At 42.4% G+C, this 16,542-nt stretch overlaps 1 protein-coding gene across 5 annotated transcripts in view; it reads left to right on the forward strand.

Moving 5' to 3' along the window:
* The window catches only part of lama2 (laminin, alpha 2), a 120,106-nt gene that overhangs the window by 76,205 nt on the left and 27,359 nt on the right, over positions 1–16,542 (forward strand). For 3 of the 5 annotated variants that reach the window (XM_068342850.1, XM_068342852.1, XM_068342851.1), the window contains exons 27-38: positions 798–941; positions 3,870–4,046; positions 4,134–4,319; positions 4,535–4,653; positions 4,957–5,074; positions 6,636–6,788; positions 10,911–11,035; positions 11,146–11,232; positions 11,322–11,515; positions 13,538–13,680; positions 14,581–14,679; positions 16,367–16,478. In XM_068342850.1, the coding sequence (XP_068198951.1) occupies positions 798–941; positions 3,870–4,046; positions 4,134–4,319; positions 4,535–4,653; positions 4,957–5,074; positions 6,636–6,788; positions 10,911–11,035; positions 11,146–11,232; positions 11,322–11,515; positions 13,538–13,680; positions 14,581–14,679; positions 16,367–16,478 (1,657 nt within the window). The remainder of the gene's footprint in view (positions 1–797; positions 942–3,869; positions 4,047–4,133; positions 4,320–4,534; positions 4,654–4,956; positions 5,075–6,635; positions 6,789–10,910; positions 11,036–11,145; positions 11,233–11,321; positions 11,516–13,537; positions 13,681–14,580; positions 14,680–16,366; positions 16,479–16,542) is intronic. The other 2 variants (XM_068342853.1, XM_068342855.1) reach the window with 1 other exon arrangement.

Below are 16,542 nucleotides of genomic sequence, written 5' to 3' on the forward strand. Positions count from 1 at the left end.
TGTAATTACTGCTTAAACAAAGCAGCCTAATAACACAGAGACTACATGTAATTTTTTGTGTGTGTGTTTGGTTTTTTTAATTCTTTTTTCCAGCCTCTCAGATGTGACAATTTTCTTATCCAGTCAATTGAGGGAGCATTTCTTCAAAATTTTTGTGGGAGAATTTATTGATTCAAAAGGAAATAATATTAGTGATTAGCTTTCACTGATAATATAATGAGCTGCTAATGATGTGATAAATATTCTTAGTGTAGAGACTCAAAGCTGTTCTGTGTTGCTTCACCTTTGCCTTACACTCCTCTGTTGTTCTCCGTCCTTATACTCACCAAACTGCAGCACTTTTTTGACAGCACTCAACATTAATTGGATGACGTCTAGTTGACAGCACTATAAGCCTTTTCTGTTTTCTTAGCTGGGAGAAGGCTTAATACACAGCCCTGGCCACCATCTAATTTTAGACCCGTCAGCTCTCAGCTTATTTACTCTAAATGTACACAATTCATTGCAGAACGAGACTTATTCCACCTGCAACCTAGCCATCAAGAGCTTTTTATTTTCTGCTATGCATGGTTTGAGAGTCTTCCAACAAAAAACACAAGTATGTGCAAGTTCATGTAAAGAAATTATTCCATTGTGAGTGAGTCTATAGATGTTGTTTTCATAAAAGTGTTATTCTAAAGATTTCCTCATGAGTCATTCATTCCTACGTGTTTCTTATGATATTGGTTGGATTTAGCCGCAATCGATGATGTTCTTGCTGTCAGATACTCACAAATGTGCATTTCTTTGTCACTCAGGTAAACGTGGAAGGAGACAACTGTGACCGCTGTAAGCCAGACACATTCGGGTTGTCGGTTCGAAATCCCCTCGGCTGCAGCAACTGCTACTGTTATGGACTGACGCGGTCCTGCGTGGAAGCACAAGGACTCATCAGGATGTGGGTGAGTCGAGGTCAAACTGTTCAGTTTCTTCCTTGTTGTGGTTATCGACGAGCATAAATTATAATAATTCTAAACCAAGTACCTTTCACATTTTGATCTGAAACAGAATACTGAAATAAGTTTGAGAAACTGAAACTGTTCGGAACCACAGAAGCTCGTGGCTTCTTGTCTCCATCCTTGTCCATTTAGGATCTCTCTCGTCTCCACTGTGGTTATCCTTGGATGTAACCAGTAGTTTCCTGTAAGCTGTTCTGTCTGTACACACTGTCGGTGCCAGCTTCCTTGCTGAGACAACACATTTGACAGCTGGCTGCCAACAACTGTCTCTGCATCCTGCCAACATTTCACACTTCATGTTATCCATTTATCATTATCTACGGGCAATCAGGGACTTGTTCAAATATTTAAAGATAATTAATCTCTTTCTGCTCGCCTGAAATCAGCTGACGACGAAACTAAAGAAGTGCAAACTTTTAAAGACGGTGGGCTTGATATTCATAAAGATACGTGCTGTGTTTCACCCAGTAATAGTTTCAATCATAAACAGGTAATCGACCACATTTTTTCATGATTTCTACTTGCGGTGATTTAAAGAGGATGCGGACAAATTGGAGAAGGACACCAGTGACTTTGATTCAAATTTTTGAGCAACGTGAGCTTGTTAACACTCTAACAATGACAAACTTGTCTTGTAATGCTATATGCTCATTTTCATGCTCCAGATTGGACTTAACCAGATGCATTTTAACCCTTGAAAAGTTTACATTTGTGGAAGAAGAGAGAGGATCATCAGTTTGTCTCGTCTTCCAAAGGATAGAAATGTCTCCTCAGCTTTTTTTTTTTTTTACACACAGTAGTTTTTGAGATCGTTGACTGACGACTGGTTTTTAATTGTCACCCATTATCTCAGGAACAGTTACCGACTTTCTTTGCTTTACGGGGCAGGGTGATTTTTTTGTTGCATTGACAAACATTTAAAACCGTTTACTTCTTTTATTGTTGACAGAGAGAGAAAGAGAGAGACGGAGGGGTATACTAAAAAAATGGAGAGTTTATTGGAAAGAGGGAGATTTTCTCTGAACCACTGAATCGTGAGATTACACTGTGGAGTGGGACACACACACACACACACACACACACCCTCTCTCTGTAGACACTAGAGACACACATTGATGCCAATTCAAATCAGAGCTGTAATAAAGTGAATTTCTCAGATGCATCAGAAAAAGAAAAAACGTATTTTTGTAATATTTATTGTGTAGGAAAAGTTGCTCTAAATGTTTGATCAATATTTATTTCTAATGTCTTCCATTCTGAGCGAGTTGGGTTGAGTGACACCATCCATTTTAAATTCAAACCGTTTGGTCAAAAGTGTCTTGATGTTATTTTTCATCTGGAAACAGCTTTTGTGACATAGAAACCATTAGAGAGAGTCTGGGCTTCGTTGGCAGGATTTAGACATTAATGGAACCTTGATGGAAAAAATCTTCGATTTGACAAAATGTACTTGAAGGAAGGACATTCTTAATTGATTACGACAAAAAGAGCCAAATACTGGAAATAATCCGCCTGTGTTGTGTAGAAATGGTCTCAAAGAATTTCATTCTATCATTTGACTCCTAGCTACACCAACGTTTGCAGAAATAAATTTCACAACTACTTTTTACAGTTACAGGTAATTCTATTTCACTTCAATTAAAAAAAACAAAAACAAAACTTTATTAGTCCCCAAAGGGCAATTGAGAAACCTTCCCTTCAAAACCCTCTGGACAAAATTCAGTGAAATTTAAAAAAAAAAGCTTTGCAGGGACCTTGAAATTGTGCATCTCATTATTGGCTCCCTCCAGCTGTTTACTTTACATTTGAACTTTGACCACTGTCGTGTCTGTGTGTTATTATTCTGCCATGATCGAGGTCACGGTTCCATCCACATTGGCACAAAGTGAGTTTTTCCTGTGGTGCGGTCATCTGTGTCCTGGGACGCAAATTTATGGCCTTTGATTCAATGGCTGTATCAATTGCGAACAAGAAAACCAAATAGAGCAGCAACGTATTGACGTGAGTTTCAGTAACACTGTACGCTGAAATTCCCGAGTTTGAACGCCTCTTTATTATGCAGCCAGTGTCACCGGGGCATCCGAGCTGTACTCCTTTCATAGATTTTTGATTCTTTCCACTCAACCAAAGGACCCTTTTCCATAATGGTGTGGATATTATTCACATCATATCAGCCGGAAGAAGAGGCAGAGATCAAGGCTCGTGGAGAAGAATCTATTTTTAAATCAGTCCACTCAAACAACGCCCGCAGTCAATAATAAATCCTGATATTATTCAAATAATATTGAAATATCAACATATTAAGAGGAAGGCAGAGAGGATAGAGAAAGAGATGGTGAGATTTTTCCCTAGACTGTCAGTAATAAATCAAATATAATTCACAAACCAGAGGAGGGGAGACTCTATTCACAATGCAGACATTAAGTTCTCAGGCTTTTGACCGTAAGAAAAACAGGAAGTAATCTTTATTCTAACTAAAAACGCAACTAATGAAATGACGGCTTCAGTCCCTGTTTGCTTTACACACTTAATGCAGTAAAAGTCTGGATCTCTGATGTCACACATTTGTTTGGGGGTTTGCCATCATTGATAATTATGCGTCCAACTGTTTAAGTATAGTTTGACTGAACCTGAGGGAGTAGAAGTGTTTGATTCTAATTACATTTCCAATCAAATGGTTTTCATTTGTTAGTGAGAAGGATTCTCATCCACTGGGCCCACAGATGAGACGAGAAAACGTGGAAAGAAAACAAAGATCTGAAAAATTTTCTGTAATGAAATAAGAGCTTCCAACAACAACAAAATTTTAACACTTTTTACACCAATCAACAACCACAAAGCACGCAGCCTCATGCTGTCTTTGCTTCCCAGTTGACGCTGAAGCCGGAGCAGACGGTTCTCCCCCTGGTGGATAAATCCAACACCGTGGAGACGAGGAGAGGAGTGACCTTCCAGCACCCGGAGATCCTCGCCAACGCAGACCTGGTCACCTCAACTCTGTCTGAACCCTACTACTGGAGGCTGCCGGAGCAGTTCAGAGGCTCCATGGTGGGAAAGCTCCTCTCCTATTGGTTGAATCGCTAACAGAATTGTTTCTGTGTTTGTGATTTTAATCAGTTCTCCACCTGTCTTTAGATCACAGCATACGGTGGGCAGTTGAAATACGCGGTGTACTACGAGGCCAGAGATGAAACCGGTCCGTCCTCCTACGAGCCGCAGATCATCATTAAAGGCGGTCCCAACCGCAACGTCTTGATGACGCGTCACATTCCAGGAATCCAGATCGGTCAGCTGACCCGCCAGGAGATTGACATGACAGAGGTACAGCTGTGCTGCGGATGAAGGCGGGATGCTGAAGGATTAATGAAGACATAGTTTTGTTAGTTTTTGAAATAACTAGAACATAGCTACTAAAAAAATAGTAGACCTACGCTTGATATTGATGGTACTTGAGTTCTCTATAACAGTACATGTTAAAACACACATCTGTGTCTGTTTCTGTGTGTGTGTGTGCGTGTGTGTGTGTGTGTGTGCAGCATGACTGGAAGTACGCAGATGGTCGATCCATGACTCGAGAGGACTTCATGGACATTTTGTTCTATGTGGAGTACATCTTAATTAAAGCATCACACGGGAACCTGATGAGACACAGCCGGTAAAATACTCAAGCATGCACACACACACACACACACACACACACACACACACACACACACACACACACCACCATGCATCCCCCCCTGCTGCGTTGTTGAGCTTTAAATATGCATTGATTGTCTAATAAGGGATGGTACGGTGAAAGGATTCTCACGCTGAAGATATTACATGACCTGCAAGTTAGCATCAGTTTTAATTGTGTATGTAAATTTATGCTCATATATGCAGTGTATATGTGTGTGTGTGTGTATATATATATATATATATATATATATATATACACTTTGTTTTCATTATTTAGTATTTCGGAAATCAGCCTGACTGTTGCCGAGGAAGGAAGACCAACCAGACTGAGTGAGAAAGCTCAACAGATCGAAAAGTGTGACTGTCCCGCCGGTTACTCCGGTTACTCCTGTGAGGTACGTTCACATGTTTGCTCAATCAAAAGAACACAGTCAGTTTTTACTAAAGAGTATCTGCCTCTAAAAATAGATAAATGTGACTTCAAAAAGGACCACATTAAAGAGCAGGATTTTTACAGTTCAGAAAATAAATTCAGAACTCCCTGGGGAGCAAAGGATCCCAGCATCATCCACCGACACACGAACCAAAAAACAAATCTGTTTCTCTCAAATATTGTTGTTGGTGTTTGTTGTTAGTTAAAAAAGCCATCAGTGAATTAATTTGTGATAATTAACGCGGTGTCATTACTTCAGTGCGGCAGCAGAAACAAGACGTATATCTATTTAAAACATTTTAATGAGTTCTATAAAAGTTAGATTCAGTAAAGTGAAAAATAATATTGACACAAGCCCAGAACCTACAGTTTGGATGTGATATTACAAACATTAATTAAAGCGTGAGCTGAATTCCTCCCTCGGTGCCCAGAGGAATGAGTGCTTCTGGTCTGCTGCCTTCACACTGACAGAGAATCCAAAACATGGAGGTCACACACCCTGCTTTCAATAGCATCTCACTGCTTTCCAATTTACATTTATTTGCGAGTTTTAAGCCTCCGTGATGCCTTTATATTCTCCTGTGCTTGGATTAAAACCGTCTTTTCTGCTCACTTGTGATTTTGTCAAAGCAATTGACTTTCAGCGGCGTCCAGCTCCTTCTTTAAACCCCCCAGAAAACACACAGGAGCAACTCAATTTTTAGTTTAATGAGGTTTTTTTTTTTGGAGACGGCTTACGACATACGGAGGCCAGGAGTTGTGGGCAGCTCCTCTGGATGGTTGGCGCCTGAGAGCCATTTAGGCACGACTCCGATAATCTCACAGGAATGCATAAATTCACCAAGAAACTTCTAAAACATTTCCTAACCTCTGTTTCACTTTGTCTCCTGCTACTTTGGTGTACATCTGATCATCCTGTCCATATTTCTCCCCCTCTAAAATAAAAAAAATTGGCTGTGTTTATAATTTAGAAGCTACAGGAACTGCTGAAAAAAATACCAAATGAAAGCCAAACAGCGAAACTGTTGCTAAACTTGAAATGCTCAGGTCGCGGAGGGCTCGGCTGACAGATGGGCCTTCTATTTGTAGCTGCAGTCGTTGTTAATAAAGTATTTTTAAACGGGCGTTTAGCGCTAGCAGAGGGAACAGATGGCTCTTTAAATGGACTCCATTAATTATTACTGAACAGGAGAGGGAGAAAGAGTTACTTAGCATATCAGTGTGTGTGCGCTTGTGTATTCAAAAGTTACTGAAGGAAATAACTCTTAATTGTGTGTGTGTGTGTGTGTGTGTGTGTGTGTGTGTGTGTGTGTGTGTGTGTGTGTGTGTGTGTGTGTGTGTGTGTGTGTGTATGTGTGTGTGTGTGTGTGTGTGTGTGTGTGTGTGTGTGTGTGTGTGGAAGAGAGGGTGGTCAACGGTCGCCCAGAGAAGTCACAATTAGGGATGTTGGTGTGTGTGCATAGTTGTGTGTGTTTTCCATCACAACGGTAACCTGTATTTCTGTGGTGTGTGCCGTGACGCAGGAGTGCGCTGCTGGTTTCTACCGACTTCGCGCCGGGTCCCCAGCATCTGTTCCAGCATCCAGGGTGCCCACCGCTGCCGGCATGGGCAGCTGCGTTCAGTGCCAATGCAGTGGGCACTCTTCCACCTGTGACCCCGAGACATCCATATGCCAGGTAAATGTGTGTGTGTGTGTGTGTGTGTGTGTGTGTTCTGCCGCTGGAGACCCTTTTACAGCCATATGCTGGGTGGCTTCAGGAGAAGAAAGTGAGGTCAGACGGAGATTAAAGTGGTGTGTGTGTGTGTGTGTGTGTGTGTGTGTGTGTGTGTGTGTGTGTGTGTGTGTGTGTGTGTGTGTTGGGATGAACGTCAGGTACTGTAATTAGCCCTGCAATAATTAACGACCCTGGGCTCATTCGCTTTTTGTGTAATTTCCTCTCCTTTGGATCCGACCCAAAGCTACACTCTTACTTTCAGAAAAAGAGAGGAGGGTGTGAATCTAAGACACACACTTAGAAAAGACACAAAGGAAAAGAATTCTGAATGCAGTTTCAACCGTAAAATGTTGTTCTGCAGTTTCAGGTTAGCTGGATTAATGTTACTTCTTCTAAGCGATGAGCTCCTGTTTCAGTCTGGCCATTTATTTGTGTTATTATTTTATTCAGGGAAGAAGGAGAGCTTAAAAAAGAGCCGCCACCTTCATGTTTGTTGTGTTTGTTAGCAGTTAGCGCTGCTTAATTTATAAAGCGGGAAGACCGGTGCTTTGAAAAAGTTCACAAACCCAGGAGCGCATCACTTATTTTTTTTAACAAACACAGGATTACATATTTAATCAGCAGTGGAGTGTGTTTGGTTTTTTTTTCCATCTCTGTCTTCCTCTTCTCGGCTATCCCCCCCGGCTTCCCTGTTATTCCTCTCCTGTCTGCTGATGGCTACAGAGGAGGGATGGAATTAGTGCCCAAAGTCCTGTTTACAACCATGAAAAGAAAGCAGACACACCAAAATAATTGACACCTCCTGTCTGTTTGCCTGTCAATCTCCTCCTCTCCGTTTCATTACTATGGACAGCATCACACCTACAAACAGGCACCCTAATTTAGCCATAGCTGTTTCACCGTTTCACAGCACAGACGCCTACTCTCTCGCTGCAGGGCTTATAATGATCACATGGGAAAATATTTAAGTACCGAAAGGCGGCGGTAGCGTTAACCTTTAAGTATAGACCTCATTTCTCCACGCTGGGTGTCTTGATCGGGTCTTTATCCCTTTTAAATAAGATTTAAAATGCATTCAAAATGGCCAAAATAAAGGCTGTTCATAACTTTCAATAAAAGCCTGACAGATCCTGAGCTGGAGCTGATGAAACCAAATCAGGATCCAACAGAAAATCCATTTTAGAATCAGCTTTTTCATCATGTCAGCTCTGCAGAGAGTCCCCATCTGCAGGCATGTGGCCCAGTTCCAATCCGCCAACTTTTGGCCCTTGTGGCCACATGGCCCGTTTCTTTTTGGGGATGGAGGGCTAGTGGTCATTTAGTCAAACAGTGTTTTCAGATGCAGATGTTAAACTTAAACTTAAACCTAAACCTAACCCAAGGGTTAGCGCTCAGATGTAATCTGGCAGACTGACAGTAATATCTGCTACTCATACCGTTAGAGAAAAGAAGAAAAAAAAACCTGCCGGCTGAGACTCATTTCAAAAGCTGACGAGAATCCGTTTAATTATGCTCCTTGATGAATGAATCACCAGCACGATGAAGAGGTCTAAACACTTGTCAATAAACGCTGAGAGATGCTGGCGGCTGCGGCGCGGTGTCACAGAGCCTTTTTACAAAAGTGAGAATTTTTTTTTTATTTTTACAAATGCACATAATGAAATATGCAGGTACTTCAACTGGTTCACCTGCTTCCATTTAAAAATTGCAGCGCTATTACTGGAAGGCAGAGCTGTAAATGAATTATAATAACTAAGTGTCCGGCACAGCTCCGTTTGTCCTTAAAAGCAGGGTTGCTGGAGCCAGATTTGGTGTTTGGTCTTGAAAAACATAAAAAACAGAACAACTAAAAAATATTCAACAATCATGTCAGGAATGTTTCCCTGCAATTTTCAGTCCCATTAATTTTATTTTAAAGGTGGCGACGGGTGCCAGCCAAATGGAACATTTTATGTCTCTTAAAACGTTCTTAAAGGAGTGACATTTAGATCAAAATCACGGGTTCTTCTAACACTTAAAGCTTTATTTTATTTAGTATATTTTCACCCTATCTACCCATGTAAATCTGTAAATACCAAAAAATTTTGGGTAACCAATGAATGGCGGACTGTGCAGTTGTGGGGGTGGGGCTTAAGTGATCTGCTCTACTCATTGGTGGATAAATTTGGCAAACAAGTAGAATTAATTTCACATGGCCTCCTCTAAAAATGAGTCAAGTCCGGTCAAACATACATTTGCTTTAGTAGGACTTTAAACTGAAATTATTCTGTTTTTCTTTCTTTCATTTCTTCTGCATCCCATCATCTTTTAATTCCCCCTACCTCGTTTATCTTTCATTTCTCCCATCTTCTATTCCCTGCTGTTCTGTCTGCCTCACCCTTTTACCCTCCGTCTCCCCCTCCGACCCCCTCCTTGTTTCTTTCTGTCTTTCTCGTCTCTTCTTTATCTTCTCCATTTTTCCCTGCATGTTTTTCTCCCTTTTTACATCTTCCCTCCTCCCGTCCCCTTGTGTTTTTATATCCATCCCCATCTGCCTCCCAGCCACTTGCTCCCCACCCCCTCCACTCTCCACCCTCACCCATTTCCATCTCGCTCTCCGTAACGGCATCATTAGCATTTTCTAACCAAGCAGGCTAAATTGAAAATGCTAAACGAGTTTGCTTCGGTTGTAATTAGCTGTAACGAGAACTACAGGAAGTTAATGGAAAAAACTTGCTTCGTTAGGAGGCGACTTCCTGTTGCACTGATTGAATTTCTCAATTTTCAACAAACAAGGCGAACATGTAATACTGAGGGACCCCCGGGGGCAGGAAGAGACCTTTGTGTTTGTGTTATAGTATGTATGTGTGGAAATGTACTGTATGTGTGTGTGTGTGTGTGTGTATACAAATATATATATAGATACTAGTTAGGGTACCCATCTATGTGTGTGTTACCATAACCAAACATGGGATGACAATAAACACACATATCTGGATATGACCATATTTGGCTGTGGCGTCTCTTGTGGCTCCTCCCACGACAGCAGGTGAGTGATATCCAGGTGAGGCCTTTCAAGGAAGCGTATTAAACCCTTCCACACATAGGATCCCACCATTCATTACCGAGTTTGGAAATATCCAATCATAAAACGGTCCGGCTCAGGTATTTTGTGTGTGTGTGTGTGTGTGCAAAGCCTCCTGAAAACTGTGGGCGGTGAAGAAGAAATGAGTAATGATTTCCCCGCTGCTGCAGCAGAGACCCTCTGAGCTGCAGAAACAGCTGCAATCACACACACCTCTCTGTCAGCATGTTGTCAAACATTTCACTAAGCATCCCTGAATTTATCATCAGACAGAGAAGGAACACCAACTGGTCAAAAGTGATGCTATTATCCCCGATGCTGAAAGCCAACTGACTGCTGATAATGCTAGCAATATTTGTTATATTCCTCATTCGGTGTCGGGATAATTGCTTCAACCTCCTAAGAAAAAAATAAAAACTCCACAATGCCATTGTGTCAGTAATCAGGAGTCTGGATGATGTGTGACCCCATCTGTCTTTTTTTATGTGCTCATTGTCAAATTGTGCCAAGTTGGCACATGGTGGAGATCGTTCAGAGCTCTGTGAATATCAATCAATCTTTGATCAGACGATCTGAAACACGCTTGAATCCCAGCATACATGAAGTACTTTAGATTAATTTTATTCCACAGAGCCACAAACTATTTTTTTCCCCCATCCCGCTCAAGCAAATCCGGCGTCTTATTTTCCTCTTGCCAACGGCAATATTCAAATACAACACGAAGATAAAAGTGCAGCATTAACTGCTGTTAATTTAATTTCGAAAGATGAAACACTTTTTGATGAAGTTTTTTCTTTTTTTTTTTCTCTAACGTGTTACATCCAATCGCACAATCACATTTTTTTGCTTTTCTAACCACGCACACATTAAGAGCTCACGTCAGCTGGAGCATGATGGGAGATTTAAAACCCACAGATCAGGGTCGAGATGGGGCTGAAGGATGAATGGAAGTCAGTGCTGTGTTTTTCAAACTGTAATTATAATTTGATGTGTGCTTGCGTGTGTGTTTGTTTGTGCAGAACTGTCAGGACAACACGGAGGGTGACAGGTGTGAGCGCTGCGCTCCAGGATTCTATGGAGTGATCCGTGGTTTGCATGACGACTGCAAACCCTGCGCCTGCCCCCTCACCCACCCCCAGAACAAGTAACCTCTCTGTGTTTGCATGTATTCACATAATTATTCTGCATCTTCTCTGGTTGTTTTCAGAAAATTATTCTAAGTCTATTGAGAGAAAAATGTCTTTCTGGGTCTAGTTTCAGTCCCACCTGTGTGGCGGAGGGATATGATGACTACAGATGTACTGCCTGTCCAGAGGGGTATGAGGGCAAATACTGTGAGAGGTGAGATCACAATTTTAATTTGAATATTTATTACAAGGTCATTTTACAAATAATGGGTTCCTTCCCATAACTCCCACCCCGCCTTCCAGGTGTTCTACCGGTTACCATGGTAATCCACGGATGCCAGGCGGCCGCTGCGAGGAGTGTAAGTGTTCCCCGTGGGGGGCGTTGCCTGGACCGTGCGACCCTGTCACGGGGCAGTGCCGCTGCAGGGTCGGGGCATCGGGGCAGTCATGTGACCAGTGCATGGAGAGGCATGTGTGTGGAGCCGCCGGGATCATCTGTAAGACTAACACACACACACACACACACACACACACACACACACGCTTTCCGTCTCGTCTTTTATTTGTTTCTTCTTATCTCTTTCGCTTCGTCCAGAGTGGAAACTCTCCGTTGCCGAGTTTACACGAGTGATTATTCCAAACAAACTGTTTAAAATGAAACGTAATGTAGTGCAATCATTGCGATTGTGTTTTTTCATTATGTGGTAAAAAATATTCAAAGAAGGGTCAGAAATTTGTCATTTCTGTTTTATTTGTTTTCTCACTATCTGGGTTGTATTATGATCAGGAAAGAAACAGCCAACTTTTCTTTTCCTTTTCTCTATTGTTACCTGAATTCATGATTCTTATTTATTTTGCTGATGAAATGCAAATGAGCAGACAAAGTGCTTTTCTTCAGTTGCCATGGGAGACGGGGGCAACATTGCAGAATTCCGATCTGAGTCATTTAGAAAATAATTTCAACGTCATTTGAAGCTAATTTAAACTTAATATGATCGTAATGGTCAGGCCACTTCGGTTCCATTAGCATGTCTGGGGGTATGGGGGGGGGGGGATACAGGAGAAAAGATTGTAAAACAGAGGCTGATGCTGAAATTGCTGCTGTCAGGTCAGAGCAGAAATTGGTTGCTCTGGTCTTGATGTGTTCAGACACAAAGCGTCTGTTCATAAATTGGCAGTGCGGCGGCTGGAGTGCACCTTGATGCCCGAACCGGTCACCTCTACGTACAGATGACAATCACAAGTCCTGATGGTTTATACAAACCGCAGCGATCGAACCGATGTTCTCTTATGTTGGAGTGATTGCACTCATTTCCCCGCTGCTCTTTCTCTCGTTCTTCCCAACACTCTGGAAATGGGTGGTTTTGAATGAAGGAAGCGCAGGTAGCTCTTCCACCTCTATTCAGTCTCTAAAGGCAGCAGTAGGGTGTATTAGTGGGTTAAAGAACACTTTGGACTCACAGCGCTGACGCACGTGTTCTACCAGCGTTCTGTCTCTGTCACCTTTAAAAACTTAAAATTTAACATGTCAAGTCTAATAAGGTGAACTTTAAACTTCAAATCCATTTAAAGCAATTTCATTTCTGTCGAGTGCTCAGTCATGTCCTGTTCTCACAAACAAAGCTTCATTTTTATAACATTTAATTCACTTTTGCTTACTTTTTTGGTTTTATGTATTCTTTATTGGGTTTATTTCCAAAAAACTTTAAGAATTTTCTCTCCAGTTGTACGTGACATGTGACGTGTGGTTGACGTGTGTGTTGTAATGGCACCTTGTAGTTGTGTGTTACTGATGTTTCCATGGTGTGTGGATGTTACAGAATGATAATCCATCATTAGGATCACTGAATAGCTTGGACTCAATGAGCAGCTACTAACTCCTATATACAGTGAACAGTGCATTTACCATGTGTGTGTGTGTGCGTGTGTGTGTGTGCCTGCATGAGTGCCTTAATGTATTTTGTGTGTTCTAGTTTTGTCAGAGATTGATAGAGTAGAACAGTTTTTATTTTATTTAATTTATCTTTGATTTCCCCTGTCAGAAATTTTAATTTCTGCAATAAATCAGCCCTGGGCTGCAGAAGGGAATAGATATTCACACGTATACACACAGTGCAGAAAAATGTGCGTGTAACTGAATCCCCCTGGTGTGAGGTTATACATTGTGTGTGTGTGTGTGTGTGTGTGTGCCTGCTTTTAACCTGCGGTGTGTGCTCCTAATAGGTGTTTTTTGCCTCTCTGCTGTGCAGAATTTCATGCATCGGCAGGCTTGTCCCTCTGAAACCAGAGTCACCTAAACAAAAAATAAAAGCCCGTCACCATGACCACACACACTGGTGTGTTTACACACTCACCAAAAAAGCATGGAGTCTCATTCAAAAGGAGAAGTACACAAATTGCCCTCATTTCTCTCTGACAAGTCAAAAACCACACACACACACACACACACATACACACACACACACACACACACACACAGTATATGACATGCCTTTAACTGCGTGTCTGTATTTTTCCAGCCTGTGACGACGAGTGCTCAGGTTTGCTGATCAGCGATATGGATCGCCTCTATCGCATCATCAATGAGGTCACCCTGACCACGCCCCTTCCCCCACCTTATAAGGTGTTGTACCGTTTTGAGAACATGACGGAGGAGCTCAAGGTAAAGATGTGTGTGTGTGTTTGGTTGGAATGATGTCGTTCATTTTAATTAACTTAAGACAACACTTGTTTTGATTGAGCGATCTCTAATCTGCCCGTTAGTTACAGTTAGATAGTTTCCCATTTCGTCGGGGGTGGGGGTGGGGGGGGTCACGCTGTTTAAAGGAAGTAGATTTGACACTCCATTTAAAACGACGTTCCCTTAATGTCAAGTAAAATCAGCCCATTTCTTTTCTGAAACAACCCGATGAGTCAAACACACTCCAGCTGATCAAGCGGTGGCGTTTGACGGCGGAGGAACGTTTCATCTATAAGCACACGGTGACAAATTGCTTGGCAGATTTTAAAGACAGTTATGGAAAACACGAAAAAGGTCCCGTGTAATTAAGACGGAGTTCCTGAATTACCTCGGCGTCCAATGAAAAGGCACGCTCCTTATTCTGCTTGTTCAGCCGAGAAAACACGACCATTAATACGAACATTTGTCTCCAGGTGTTTTCAAAGTCACGTCTTTGTTTTGATGAATTGCTTCTCCAGTCCGACGCGAATCATTTCGAGGCCGTGGAGCATTCGTGATGCGCCGCGGCACCGTTAAACTCCATTAACACATACATGTTTGCAATGATTTATGATAATAAGTTATGGGCTGTGGTTTTATTAGTGTTTTCCAATGTTGTGCTCACAGTGAAATTGCACCACGATCATGTTTACTGTGATAAAAAACAAGTATATAAAGATTAATCCCACTTGTTTTCATTTCAGTTTTGTTTTCCCTATCTTGCCTCCTTTGCTCATTTTCTTTCACAGCGCTGAGCCCAGCAGTTCAGAAGCCGAGTCCTGGGGCAAAATGTGTCAGTCATGTCTCCATGTAATTCCTTCATCTTTCTTTTCTCTCCTGCAGCACATGCTGTCACCTCAGAAAGCTCCAGAGAGATTACTGCAACTGGCCGACTCCAACTTGGAATCTCTGGTGGTGGAGATGGACCAACTACACAGCAGGGTAGAGACGCCTTGTTTCCTTCTAATCTCTGCCGTCGTCTTGTCTTTTTTTTATCATTCTCATTCTGTGCAAATACAGATGCTGCAAATACAGACAGTCACAGGGAGGGAGGGAGGGCAGCAGAGACGCCAGGCTTGTTACTTAAACAGCAGGCTGTGCATTGTAAAAGACAACAGCCCATCCAGCCCGCAGCAGAACGCTGACTGCTGTACAAACAGCAGAGACTCCAATCCAACCATGTCTCATATGTGGTTACAAGTTTGAGCAGTGAGTGAAAGCCAGAGGATCAGAGTCTGCAACAGAGATCGGATTAATCACAGACAAATTATGACACCTCTGGGCACCATATCGAGTTAATCTGCTCAGAGCTCGGTGCAAAATAAAACGGTGGGCAGCTATTGGCATCAATACACAAATGGGTAGCGCCTTAGCACAATGCTAAAAGCTGTGTCTCAAAAGTACGTTTTAACGTCAGGATCGTTTTCCAGACGCGGCTTCAGGATGAAGAGGTAAAACTAATGTTAAACGTGAGTTTAAAGTCCGCATCAGTGTGTATGGAGCTGTGTGTGTGTGTGTGTGTGTGTGTGTGTGTGTATGGAGTGGTTCAACTCAGATAAAATGGGTGGCAGGAGCTGCCCCCCCCCCCCCCCCCCCGGAGAGAGATTCAGACATATGAATGAAAATAACTGGATATAAAATTACTCAGATTAGGATTTGGGATTAAACATCGGGATTAGGTCATTAATATGATGAGGTTAACAATGAGGATTTGTGTGTGTGTGTGTGTGTGTGTAGAGTGTGTGGAGACACACAGATATAGATGGATCTTTGTGTAACGTTTCTCCATCAGATGCGTTAAGAAAACAGTCGTTTGTCTGTCCCCTCATAAAGAAGTAAACATGTAAACAAACATTATTCACCCCATTTAAAATGTTTGCAGCCACCGTTATGTCAGAGAGGAGTTAACCAAAGTAGAAACGAAGCGCCACTGGAGCGGAGCGGCGTCGCAATGTGTCTGGAAGAGAAAAGCGCCGCTCGCATTCATGCTGTCAAGCTACACCCATTTAGGCGCTGGGGCCCTGACATTTGTTGACAGCGGTGCTATCACCCACACCCCATCTCACACAAACACACACATACACACACACACACACACACACACAGCAGCTCAAATAATATAGCATGGTCTTGTCAAGTCACAACAATAATTACCTTCTCTTCCTCTCTCTGTGTTTCTTTCTTTATGATGTGTTTTCACGGCTGTCAAGAATTCATCAATCTCTTCTTCTGCTGGTCCTCTGTGTGTGTATGTGTGTGTGTGTGTGTGTGTGTGTGTGTGTGTGTGTGTGTGTGTGTGTCTGTATATTTGAGTGTGCCGTTCATTTGTCAGGTTGTGTTTTCTTTTCATGTCAATAATTCATCCATCTCTGTATGTTGTGGAGTGTGAGTGTACATGTAAACAAGGAAAACAGAAAGTAAACACTGCACACACACACACACACACACACCACACACACTGCACACACACCATAATATCGACTGTGTGTACATTTTGCCCCCGTCATCTGTCAATCCCTCACATCCTTCTCGTCCTTCGTTAGACAGGAGTCAATATGTTTATTTATTCAACACTTGTTTATTATTTAACAGTGTGTGTGTGTGTGTGTGTGTGTGTGTGTGTGTACAGGCCACTAAGGTGTCAGCTGACGGCGAGCAGGTGGAGGATGATGCCGACAGGATTCACAAGCGAGCCGAGGACCTGGAGCAGTTCATCAGGGACACGCTGCTGGGAGCCAGAGGTAACAGGAACACGGCCCGCTGGGAGTTGTAGTCCATCAGTCTGCTGTGAGGAGACACCGCATT

The sequence above is a fragment of the Antennarius striatus genome, chromosome 19 (genome assembly GCF_040054535.1).
Source record: "Antennarius striatus isolate MH-2024 chromosome 19, ASM4005453v1, whole genome shotgun sequence".
Taxonomy (NCBI): domain Eukaryota; kingdom Metazoa; phylum Chordata; class Actinopteri; order Lophiiformes; family Antennariidae; genus Antennarius; species Antennarius striatus.